General features: G+C 46.6%; 1 protein-coding gene across 1 annotated transcript; it reads left to right on the top strand.

Moving 5' to 3' along the window:
• The first annotated feature begins 324 nt into the window (after positions 1-324).
• LOC138349588 (homeobox protein HOX3-like) lies at positions 325-11,031 on the top strand. The gene is made up of 2 exons (XM_069326908.1): positions 325-360; positions 9,865-11,031. The coding sequence occupies exons 1-2, from the start codon at positions 345-347 to the stop codon at positions 10,614-10,616; spliced, it is 768 nt and encodes a 255-aa protein (XP_069183009.1). The 5' UTR covers positions 325-344; the 3' UTR covers positions 10,617-11,031.
• Positions 11,032-12,810: the final 1,779 nt, after the last annotated feature.

The following is a 12,810-nucleotide window of genomic DNA, read 5'->3' as shown; positions in this document are numbered from 1 at the left end:
TTCATTTTAAAACAGGGTGCCAATTTCCCTTTATTTACAACTTATAATGTAACTTCCTTCCCTTTACTGGCAGCCGGTCTGGTCGCCACATATATCATTGGACTCCCTGAACCTCAGAGAATCAGTAGGGAGAGCTGATATGACTCTTAAAGCAGGCAAACGAAAGAGATAGGAGAGGGCACCGTAACAGTACGTTGAAGAGGCCTGTCAGGTTATATTTGTTTCTCCTTCTTTGGTTTTCTTTATAAAAAAATCCCCCCCGTCCCCCCCCCCCTCCACGTTCTTAGTTGTAATGTTTTCTAGTTGCCTTGTTCCTCCTCAGTTCAGCCTTGGTCTCTGACAGGATGGGTTATTCTCCAGGTATCTCCCGTTTATTTGTTTTGAGTTTTGTTTAATGCAATTTTGTCTTGCTTTGTTTCGTTAAATGTCAGAGAGGTTATATATATGTATAGGTTTTTAATGTGTGTATGTTTGGGTGTATGTATGTGTTGAAAGTCTGATTATTCTTGCATGCATATTCTTGCTGGGAATTTTGAGTAGTCTTTAATTCATACTCATTTTACCTGGGTGGAGCTTTGTATATATTGAAGAGTAGTACTGACCATCCTACCCAACCCCTTAAGTTAGTATGGAACTGTAGACAGAATAAATAATAATGATATACACCCGTGTAACCCACCCGCCAACAGGTTGGTGGGTATACATAAGGTTGTAACTATCTTTTTTTAAAGTTTGATCAGCAGAGCTTGTCGATTGTCCTTGAGAAGTCGTATTTTTCACTATGTATATAATTTAAAGTTTTTCTAAATGCGTAGAGGCGGTGTAAACATAACGTAAAAAACATAATAAGGGCTGTAGATGAAGAAATTGAGGGGGGGGGGGTTAATTAGGTGAAGGAAGCAGGTCTGGAGTGGTGGCGGCCGCGCCTGGCCACCAGTTGATATATTTGGTCAGGTTGTCAACAACCGCTGTTAAACTCGACCGACGCACTGCTCACTAAAGCCACCTTATACCCAGCTGTTTACAGGGGGGGGGGGGAGGGGTATTTGTATATACTCTTCAATATATACAAACCTATACCGGCAAGAGTTTCTTGTTGGGTGTCCTGTCTATAATTGTGGCTCCATGGTGGGTGTGGGGGCACATTCGTGAATAACGTTTTCCTCTTTTTCAAGTCGGATAATGTTTTCCTTGTACCTTCTCAGACTCGTGGGGTGGGCGACCAAGCCTCGGAGTCCAACTGTGTTGGACGACCAGGCCCTATAACCCCTGCTGCACTGGGCTCCGACCTCCTGACTACTCCCCTCCCTCCTCTGCAGTAGGGTAGAGTTCTCAGTCCCCAGTGGTGACCACCTCGTCCTCTGGCACGGCTCAGTCTCTCATTGTGACTACTCGCCTCTCTCTCTTGGGGGGGGGGGGGGGAGGGGGGTGGTTCTCAACGCTGTCGCCGACACGGCCGCACTCGCACGATTCTTTCCTGTAATAATACAACGCCTTATTTGGTCCCGCTATGTGGGCTAAATACATTATCTAGAACATCTGGATTTTACTCCCCCTGACCATTTCTCCTTCCATAAAAACCTTGTTGATTCGGATGCCTCTGTTACTTTTAACTCCACCAATTACGGTACGCGTGTCGTCGCTGCTCCTTCTCAGGATGCAGCTAATCCCTTAGCTTTGTCCTGCATTGAAGAGACCCCTGTTCGGGTCTCTAAAAACGCTCGGTTAAATGCCAATGTTGGCACTGTTCTCCTCCAACACAATGTTGCAACTGGTGTTTGGGACCTAAAAGATTGCCATGAGGATATTAGACATATCCTCGAAGCCCAAGGCCATTCTGTCCTCCAGGTGGACACGTTTACTCGACCCCCTCGTGGTCGTGTAAACGTGTCCCTCCGCCCTCTATTATTCTTGCTGGTGCCAGATGCTCCGTTCAAGAGTACATTTCCCCCTCCTAGCCTTTGCAATAACTGTTGGAAGTTCCGGCGAGGTGTCCTCAAATGGACAAGTACTGTCTCTGTTCCATGTGTGGGGATGAGAAATTCTAAGTCAGAGTGCACTTCTCTCCAGGCTCGCTGCCTCAATTGCGGTGAGGCCCACCCTACCTTCTCATGCTCGTGTATACACTACAAACTCCAGGAAGCCGTCCTCAACTTGAAGCACCTTGATAATGTCTTAGTCTCCGGAAGAGACGCAAAGTTCGTCTCGTCCCTTTCGCGTGTTGCGTTCTACCTCTCCTCGTCCTTCCCACCTTCCCCAGTCTCAACCGTTTCCAGGCCTTAAACCCGACCACACCCACCACCTCCTTCCCTATTTCTTTGCCTTCTTTCCTGGAAGGTCTCCCTTCTGGTTCTCCATCTGGGGGTTCCTGCCCTATCTTACCCAGTCCACCATATCTCTTTTGTCTTCTTCCCCATCTCTCCTCACTTTCCCCCCCCCCCCCCGCCCCAGTCTCTTGACCCTCCACGCCACCTGTCTGTCCAGGCTGATATCCATAATCCTCCAAGCAATCTTCGTGTTCGCTCTCGTTCCTCATCTCCTGCTGAGACCATGGAGTCTGTCGCCCGGTACGTTGTTACTGGAACGCCTGTCTCTTAGTCAGAAATGTAAGCCTGGCTCCTCTCCAGCAGGTAAGAAGTCCCCTCCCTCTGACTGTCATTACGTCCCCCTCCCATTTCAGTGGTCGGACCCCCGGTCCCAAATATGGAGGTTTCTTTCGACCCCCGATTCCCTCTCGGTTGCTGCCCTTGCCGAGGTGCACTCCCTGATTTCTGCCCCTCCCTCGTCCAGCTGTCTTTCCCTGCCCCTCTCGGTTGTCTCCTCTTCCTCCGGATCTCATCAGTCCGCCTATGGTGTCCTCTCGCTCCCTTCCCTCTATCCGTAAGTGTACCTATTGGCCCCTAACCCAGATTTTGCTGATCCTGACTCTGAAATTCTTTAATAAACTGTTCTTTACCTTTATTTCTTGTTCTGTTACTGTCCTTTCTCTTTGATAATGTCTATTCTTGGGTGGAATATTCGTGAATTTTATGCGAACTTCCATGAACTCCCACTTTTAATTAGTTTTCGCCACATTGTGTTTCTCTCCAGGAACCAATGCTTGGTGCTCGTCCTGGTCACTTAAGTAGTTATTCCTTTCTACCCCCCCCCCCCCAGTTCTTGCTGGGACCCATAAGTCTACTGCTCTCTTAATTCGTTCTGATATTCCCTTCGTCCTCCTATTTCTTCCATCACCTATCCATTGTTCTGCTGCCTGTGTTTTTGTATGTAAATGGTAGTCTGTTCCAGGTCTTCTCCCCCCCCCCCAAAAAAAAGTCCTGCTTTCCTTTCCTGATCTTAAACACCACCTGGGCTCCTTGCCAGAGCAGGTGCTCCTTTTGGGTGATTTAAACTGTCGACATTGCCTCTGGGGTAATATTCTGACAAACACCCGAGGCCGTCTTCTCGAACCGTTCGTTCTCGCTTCTTCTCTCTTCTGAATTCTGGTGAGCCCACATGTGTGGAATCTCGAACTCGCACCCTTTCCTTTCTCGGTCTTTCTCTCTGCACGTTGTCCCTTTACTTAGGTTTCACGTGGCACGTTCTTGATGACATCCATAAGTGATCACTTCCCCATTCCTAGTTTCCTTTTTCTCTTTCCACCCTCGCGTGTCCTTCCCTTGGTGGCAGTTTGCCAAGGCTGACTGGAGCCTATTCTCCCTCCGTGCAATTATCTGACCTCTCTTCTCTGCCTCTTTCTCGCGCCCTACTTCTTTATGACAGTCTTCAACGCTGCCCTCCGGTCTGTTCCTCGCTTTTCCTCCTGTGGCGCATGGAAGTGCGTACCCTGGTGGAATGCGGACTGTGCTCAGGCTGTCCACTCTAAGCGTGCAGCCTGGAAGAAACGCCGCCGCCTGCAGACGGCAGATTCTTTTTTGTTTCGGAAGGAAAGTGCTGTGGCCTGTAGGAACATCCATACAGCTAAACGTGAGTTGGAAATGTTCCAACTCACGAGGAGTGTTCCAACTGTTCAAAATGTTCCAACTCGCCAACTCAATGAGTTGGAAATCTTGCAGAAAATCTGCAAGATTGCGGGAAAGTTCGTTCCAGATATCAAGCCGGTTCTCCACCTCCGTGGAACTCTTGTGGTGGATCCAGTGAAGTTCGCGACCGAACTGGGTTCCCACTTTTCTTCCGTTGGCTCTGGTTCTCATCTTCCTCGATGCTTCCTTCTTCGTATGCCTGTTCTTGAATCTTGTCATTTAGATTTCCACACTCGTCTCCACCTTCCCTATAACGATCCTATCTCTTTCTGAACTTCAGTCTGCCCAGGCCCTCTGTGAATTTACGGCAGCGGGCTCGGATGACGCTCATTATGAGATGCTTCGCCATCTCCCTCCATGCATGTCTAGGTATTTAGTCTGTATAACCAGGTCTGGGAGTCATCGTCCGTCCCTGAGGACTGGCTCGATGCCTTTGTACTCCCTATTCGGAAACCAGGGTCTCTCGGTACAATCCTTAAGGACTTCCGCTCTACTGCTATCAAGAGTTATTTGAAAGTTCTTTGAGCGCATGGTAAATGTCAGTCTGATGTTATTCCTGGAACATCACCAACTCTCTCCTACTCAATTTGGTTTTCGCAAGTACCGCAGTACGACTGATGTCCTGGTAAACTTGGTCTATTTTCGTACTGCTTTTGCTGCGAAGAGCTCCGTTGTTGCAGTCCTTTTTGACCTGGAAAAGGCTTACGAAACGAATTGGAGATACCATATTCAGTCCCAACTTCGTTCTTTTGGCCTTTGCCATGGTAATCTTCCCCCTCGTCCTTCAAAGGTTTCTGTCTTGTATCTTTAATCAGGCTCGGCACCACTCTCTCTGCATCTTTTCGGCAGTATGAAGGTGTGCCCCAACGTAGTGTTATGAGTACTACACTTTTTCTGGTTGCCCTAAATGGTCTTCTTCCTCCCTTCCTTCTGGCGTCTTCTCCACCCTTTGTTGCCGATCTTACTTTTTGCTGTTGGGGTGGTGTTTCGCGCCTCTTTCAACAGCGGCTTCAACTTGCGATTGATGCCGTGTCATCTTGGGCCACCAATCATGGCTTAAAGTTCTCTACTACTAAAACTTGTGCCATAACTTTTACTCGGAAGTGGGGTCGTTCTTCGTCCCTCTGTCACTTATGGTCATCTCCTAGAGTACAAAGATTCCACGAAGCTTTTGGGGTTAATCTTTGACACTTGTTTGTCTTGGTCGCCCCATGTCTCTGACCTCTGTGTTGAATGCTCTAAGGCCTTTAACCTACTTGGTTTTGTCCCATACTTCTTGGGGAGCGAATAGGTGCACACTCTTCTATTTGCATTCTCGCTCGTCCTATCTATACCAGATTATGGTTGCCCTGCATACTCTTCTGCTTCTACTTTTCGCCATCTTGATCCTTTGCACCATACTGGGTTGCGCTTCAGCTCTGGTGCTTTTCGTTAAACGCCTACCCTCGGCTTGTACGCTGACACTGGCTTTCTCTCCAGGACCACCGTGTTCGTTAAAGTCTTCGCTATCTTGCACGATCCTTACAGCATCCTCACTCTCGTCTCTATCTTGCTTTGACTTTTACCCCCACCTGTAGTTCCTCTTCACCACCTTCCTCTTTCTGTCCGTTTGTCTCGCATAAAAGATACTCTTTCGGTTCGTATTACCAATGTTTCTCCTCGTATTGTTCCATCCCTGCCCCCCATGGAGGGTCCCCCTTCCCAAATTTTGTACTTCTGACCCACATCACTAAAGCTTTTACTCCTCCTACAGTTCTGAAATGCCTCTTCTTTGGGTACTTTTCTTACTCCCACTCCGTTCCCATCTTCACCGATGGGTCTAAGTCTGCTGAAGGTGTGGGATGCTGGTTTTTTCCTGACCACACTTTGTATGTGTCGCCTTCCTCTGGCGACACATTCTTCTCTCGACTCTTCTTCCATCTTCACAGCAGAACTTTATGCTCTTCGTCTCCTGCTTTCCCGGTCTCAATCCTCCTTTGTAGTGGTGGTAGACTCTCATAGTGCCCTAATGTCTTTAGGGTCCTTTAACCCGGTCCACCCGGTGATCATAGATTTTCAACATTGGCTGTTTCTTATCTCCAGTAAATTTAAGTCGGTTGTGTTTTGTCGAGTTCCCAGCCATGTTGGTGTCTTTAAATGAGCGTGCGGATGCTGCAGTTAAGGAAGCTATCCACATTTGTCCTATCTCCCTTTAAGGTATTCCTGAGTCAGACTTTTACCCAGTTATTCATGCCTCCATCCTTGCCCACTGGCAGAGTTGTTAGTTTTCAGTTATTGATAACAAACTGCGTACTCTTAGGAGTCGTGTGTCCCAGTGGCCTTTCTCCTGCCACTGTAACTGGCGATGGGAAACGGCTCTGGCAAGGTTACCCATTTAACTTGCGCTCAACAGAGCGCTACCTGCCTCCTTAGTGTCCAAATTGCATTGTCCCTCTTTCGGTCGTGCATATCCTTGTTGAATGTCCTGACTTCCAGGACAAGCATGTCTAGTTTTCCGACATTCCCCCATGGTTGCTTGTCCCTTGATAGAAATCTTGGTGACTCGGTTACTTTTGATTTCGTTCGCATTATGCGTTTCTGTTCTCGTATTGCATCTTTGGTGATATTTAGTGCCCTCTGATTATCCTGCACATATGATGGTGCTACATAGCCTTCCTAGTTTGGTGCCTTCTATTGATAATTACTTGATTTTAATTTTCCGCTGACTATCGGATAATTTTATATTTTGAACTAGTAGCACTTTGAAAAATTTGTGAGATTTAGTTTACCCCAAAATACAAAAATTATGCACTAGTATACATTAAATACTCGAATCCCTCTCTCCGAGCCTGGTATCAGTAACTTGCTAAAGACGAAACGGTACCCAAAAGCCATTATAGTGGGGGTTGCGGGGGGAACGGGGGGGGGGGGGGGGAAGGTTAAGTACTAAATCTTCTTGCTACCCATCCAGTCGGTACTAAAGTACTTTTCCGTGCGCCACTACTAACAGTCGCCTCCACCTCTCCACCCCCCCCCCAGCCTTGTTACCTACCAAATGTGTGGGGTGGGAGGGGGGGGGGCCTCCTCCACCCCACAAACACCGCCTAGAGACCACCCTGAGTGTAACCACCCATTGCATTGTTTGAGGGATGGTGCTTTCAGGCACTAAGATGGATCACGAAGGGGAGGAAGGGTCGCGGTGAGGTGTTATATTGATGCTTATCGTGTCTGAGTGGCTGGAGGTATTAGTAGACTGGAGGGAGAAGGGGAGGTAAATCTTGGTGGAAGCTGTTAAGTCACTGTTTAAGATTGTGTGAACCTCGCAGACATCTTTAAGTGTAAAGTGTCATGGTATACTTCGCCCATGTGTTTTACCCATCTATACCTTTAAAAACGCTCTAATTTGAACCATCCACACTCCCTCTGGCTGTTGAAGGTGACGATATTAATTATGCCAAAGACTATAAAATTAGAGCTATTCAGGGCCTTACCTCGGTGCCGAGGTAACTGAGGAAAGGAGGATAGTCGCAAATCGGTGACAGTACGCTGGTACAACATGATTGCAGCTGGCATTGCCAGTCATTATGAACGAAGAGTTGTGGCCGCGGGAGAGAATCCGTAATAGCGAGAATCGGTCTAGGATTGAAATATCCAGAGATTCGGAATGAAAACAGTTGAGCAGTTTAGTTGCAGCATCTGGAGTGACGGACACCGCCTTGACCACTATCTACGGGACTGTGGATATTTTATATATTAAAAAGTGGAGAATAATAAACCCTACATTGTTGAGTTGTTAGAACATTATTTGGCAAATATAGATGCGGTTCTAAACTCTCCATTTAGCACTTGCAAGACGGGGGGTTGGGGGGGGGGGGGAATTAAAAGTTAATTAAAAGGGAATTAACAAATGTTAATTTTTCGTCGTCGTCTCCACCACCACTTGACCGTAAAGAAAGTCTCGGCTGAATCTGGGTAAGTGTAAAGATGAACAACCCAGCGGGTGCCTTTTCCTTAAGGCTGAAGGGGGGGGGGGGTCTTCTGAATGCTACAATGGTGTATATCCACTCACAGGACGAGTGGCACTGCCTAATAAACTCCCTCGTGGCAAAATTAGTCTGAGTGGACAGTTCTCAAAACAGCATTATTTTCGGAAGAACTGGAACAATCACTTTTATGTCTATTGCTCGCTCTTGGAACTTTTCCCCAAAGACTTCTTGGTGGCACGTTAATAGTACGTATTTGAGTTAGTTTAAGCTTATTATTCCCTCCCGCTCCCCCTTTCCAGCCCTGGAAGGATGAACCCCTCTTCTGAAGGCCGTAAACGGTGTAAAACTTCTAAAACACTGTACGTCCACAAAAGTGAAATACGTCGAAGTATATTTGTCACTTGTGTTTTTGAGTTTGGCTCTTGGGGGCAAGGGCTCCAGATGGCAAAGAAAATGCATTAATTGAATACTAGCTAGATTTCGAACTTCTGACTCGTTGTATATGAAAAGGGTTTCATCTGGCCAGTCTCGGCATCATAGCATAAATATGGAGAAAACAAATAGTGAAGGTGTCAAAATTATTCCAAAATGGTCAAATGATTATCAAAAAAGTGAAAACTGAAATCAAATTTGACTCGGCTATCACAATAGCGCATATTAAAAAAAATTGTTCTATTCAAAAAAGTTAAAAATTTAGTTTTCAATTTTTTTTTTATCGGACAATTTGCTTGAAACTTACACTTTACATACTTTCTCTACAATCCCGTGTAAGCGTTTTTTTCCCAAGTTCATTTATTGATTTTATAATGCCAATAAACATGACTGTGTAATTTTTTTAGGGGGGTACTTTGAATATATGTATTAGGGAAAACTATTAGGGAAAACTAAAGATTTTCTGGAAACTCCTTAACTCCGGATCCTTTATATGCTAATGTGTCGGAAAAGTGTTATAGAATGATTATATCTGAGAGGTGTTTGTTTATTGACACTTGAAAATGTGTAAAATTCGTTGAAAAAAGTCTTTTCTATTTACGCTGCAGTACTTAAACTTGGAACAATTGCAGCCCTTTTCATATACTAGTCAAAAAATATTGGTTGACATTGAACAACTTTTATGAAACCATGCCCATGCCCCCTTAACAACCGCCAGAGGGATATTATAGCCACTGTAGTACCTAGTTTTAATAATAAATTTAGGTGGGACTAAATGGCAGATGCTGGTAACTATAATAATTGATGGTAGGTGGATCTTTACTCTTAACCTTGGGTTCAATAAATTGTCTAGTGTAAACAGGGCTTCTGTAACTATTTATACACTGCAGATGAGAGGTGGGAACATAATAAAAGCTCGACCCTCTGCAAGCACAAATAGGAGAGTACTATGGTGTTACACCAACTTGGCAAACCTTGCTAGATTATCTGATGCAGTTGCAGCACAATTCTTAATGCACTAGTGTGCAAACTGATTGTGTTAGCAGGGAGTGGGAAATATACTTAATGCTTAGCAATAAAGGTGACTCCACAACACGGTTCATTGTCAATGAAGTAAAGACTTGAATGGTAAATAATTTGTGAGCAAATAATTGAAAATTCTTGTATGAATAAAGGCACAGTAGACCGAAAGTGGTAATAACAAAGATGGCAGTTTTCTAGTAAAAAACCTAAATAATAACAAATATTGAAGTGTTGACTTAAAGTTGGTCTTAACTGCCTGCGAAATGCTATTTTTAGTTCGGCGTTTCTAATTATTAATTAAAACTCATGGTTCCTTGCATTGTTTTAATGGAGCACCTTAATAGGTGCTAGGACAGAGAACCACATCATAAAGTGGTTGTAACAAAGCTGTGCATTAGTCATTAACGTTAGCTTCTCCACAGATTACGAAGTCAGCAGTACTGCTGCAGGATTAAACGCCAGCCCTGCTGCCCTGCCTGGGGGTGGGTCTGCTAGAAGAACACGCACGGTCTACACTTCAGCTCAGCTTGTCGAACTAGAGAAGGAGTTCCGCTTCAAAAGTTACCCGTGTCGGGCAAGGCGGATAAAAATTGCGGCGTCGCTCAGCCTGTCTGAACGGCAGATCATGGTATGGTTTCAGAACCGTCGGATGAAGTATAAGAAGCAGAAATCCGAGGGAATATTCGACAAGAGCCCCAGTTCACCGTGTGCATCACCTGCTATGTCTATGCCAACCGCATCCCCTTCAAGCGAATTAAACGCCTTCTCTCCAGCCAACCAGTTTCACTGCGGGGGTCATCAGCAGTCGTCACACGGGTCGGGAGTGTCCAGTCCTCAGCACCTACAAGAAGCTCTTCACTACTTCCCTAGCAATTACAGTGGGCCCAATCATTACAACAGATCCGGTATGGTCGCCTCCATGACTGGACACCATGGACCCACGCCCCACTACATGGCGCCCACTAACTTCTCTCCTGCCGTCAGCATATACGACATGCAATTGATGGGACAAGGTCATTATGGGTATCAATACAACCTGCACATGCCATGCCCACCGCCCCTACAAGAGTACCCACCCTACCCTCTGTTGCATATGCCCTCAGTCGCAACAGATTGGACAAATGAGTTACGACACGAGCAAAGAGACACTAACCAGCCTGTAGACTATCTCTAGTTCATCTATGGGTAGTCTGGCTGGCTTTCCCTCTTCCCTTCCCCCCCCCCCCCCGCCCTCCTGCCCCCTCGTGCCAAAGAACAATTATTTATCGCCGAGGCAGCATGGGCAGAAAAGATAGCTAGTGGCGTGTATCTTTATTAATCTCTAAAGACGTCGAAGATGCTAGAATGTTTACATAGTGCTGAAGGCTGAAATTCCACACAACCGTTGTTGGCAGTGAGCGTGGAACGTCAGTGTTACCTGATATACTGTGGTGGGTGGCCTTTCTCTCCACGCTCTCCCACCCCCATCCCCCAGGATGGGGCAAGTGTAGGTTCTGTTATCCTTTAGGGGAGTATGGAGGGGGGTGAAACTAAAGAATAAATTTAGACATTTGTAAAGATGGTATAAAGTCGACTCTATCCTAATTAAACTTAAGATTAATCATAGTTACCTAGCATGTAAGAAAATTTATTTGGTTAGTAGTATTAAATATGAAAACTTAGCAATGGCTTAACTAAGTGTGTGACTATCCACAATAATTTTATTTGGTGTCATTTTTCAGTAACATTTTAACATGAGTGAGATTTCATCGAGGTTTATTGATGTAAATGCCCTAAATGGGATGTGGCAGCTCAAGTTAGTCTCGCCCAGTTCTTTAATTTTGTTTATCGTGAATTTATTTATGGAACCCCCTCCCAATTCGGCCCGTTGGCGCTGTGAGGGGGCTTGGTGGTCGGCTGATGGAATGTGATGCGCCATGGGACGGTCCTGTGTCTTTTTTTTTGACCTTGTGCTCCTGCTGCTGTCTTCTCCAATTGTGCCAGATTGCTTTTCCTTTTCCTTGTGTTAAGTTTTTCTCACCCTCTTCTATCTGCTTGTCGTTTCCTGCTGACCTTTTTGCTTGCTTTAGTTATTCTTTTGGACTTCTTCCATTTTGATGCCTGGGTGCTCGAGGAGGCATAGTCTTGCGTCCAAAGAACTGTAGTACCCAACGTAGAGAGCGAGGGGAACCATTTTTTTGTCAATCCTCCTTTCGTCACTGAACCCGATCTTGACGGACTGATGGTTCTTAAGGTGGCGAAGGTGGGGTCATATACTCATGACGCACCCCTGACATGATCGGCGATAGCTTCTTGTTGGGTGTCCTGCCTCTAATTTTGGCTCCATGGATGGTATGGGGGCACGTTCATGAATGAATGTTTTTCCTTTCGTACCTATGTCACATTCTGTTCCTCTTTTACCTTCTCAGGCTCGTGGGGTGGGCGACCAAGCCCCCCCCCCCGAGTTGGACCGTGTTGGAAGACCAGGCTCTGTAGCCCCCGCTGCATTGGGCCCCGACCTTGCTCCTCCTTTGACCTCTGATTACTTCTCTTGGCTCCCCTCCCTCCTCTGTGGTTGGGTCGAGCCTAAACCCCCAGTGGTGGCTTGGGCTCGACCATCACAAGCTTGTGCCATCACAAACTTGAGGCAGCCATCCTCAACTTGAAGCACCGGGAGCGATTATCTTTTCCTAAGGCGAGACGCCAGGTTTGCTGGCTACCGCCTTATGCTAGAGTCTCTTATGCTCACGTGTTACGCTCCTCCTCTCCTCGTCCTTCCCACCTTCTTCGGACTCAAAACCACTTCCAGGCCTTGGACCCTGATACACCCACCAACCCCCTCTGTTCCTTTGAGTTCTGTCCCGAAGGGTCCCCCTCCTAGTTCTCTGTCTGGGGTTCCCCTTCTTTCTGTCAGGTTAGTCATGTCTCCTGTGTCTTCTTCCTTGTCTCCCTCAGATTCTCTTTCTCATCCTTCTCCATGTATTGGCTCTCCACGCCCCCTGTCAGTATGGGCTGGTGTCCATCACTCTCCTAACGGCCGTCGGGTATTCTCTCGTTCAGCTTCTGTTGAGACGCTGGAATCCATTGTCCAGTGCATAGTTGCTGGGACACCTGTCTGAGTCAGAAGCGTAATCCTGACAACTCTCCTTCCTCCTCCCTGACGGGTAAAAAGGCTTCGCTTTCTTCTTGGACCATACTTCTGACTCTCGCTCCGTCCCCTCTCTTTTCGGTGGTTACGCTTCCTGTTCCTGCTATGGAGGTTTCTTTGGCCCCTGCTTCCCTCTCGGTTGGTGCTCATGCTGCTCTCCTTCCCTAGGTGGCGGTTTGCCGAGGCTGGCTGGTGCCTCTTTACCGTCCGTGCTACTATCTCCGATCTCTCCATTCTGCCT

This window comes from Procambarus clarkii, chromosome 19 (assembly GCF_040958095.1).
Source record: "Procambarus clarkii isolate CNS0578487 chromosome 19, FALCON_Pclarkii_2.0, whole genome shotgun sequence".
Lineage (NCBI taxonomy): Eukaryota > Metazoa > Arthropoda > Malacostraca > Decapoda > Cambaridae > Procambarus > Procambarus clarkii.
Note: the sequence above shows the minus strand (reverse complement) of the source record. Positions and strands in the feature narration are given on the sequence as shown.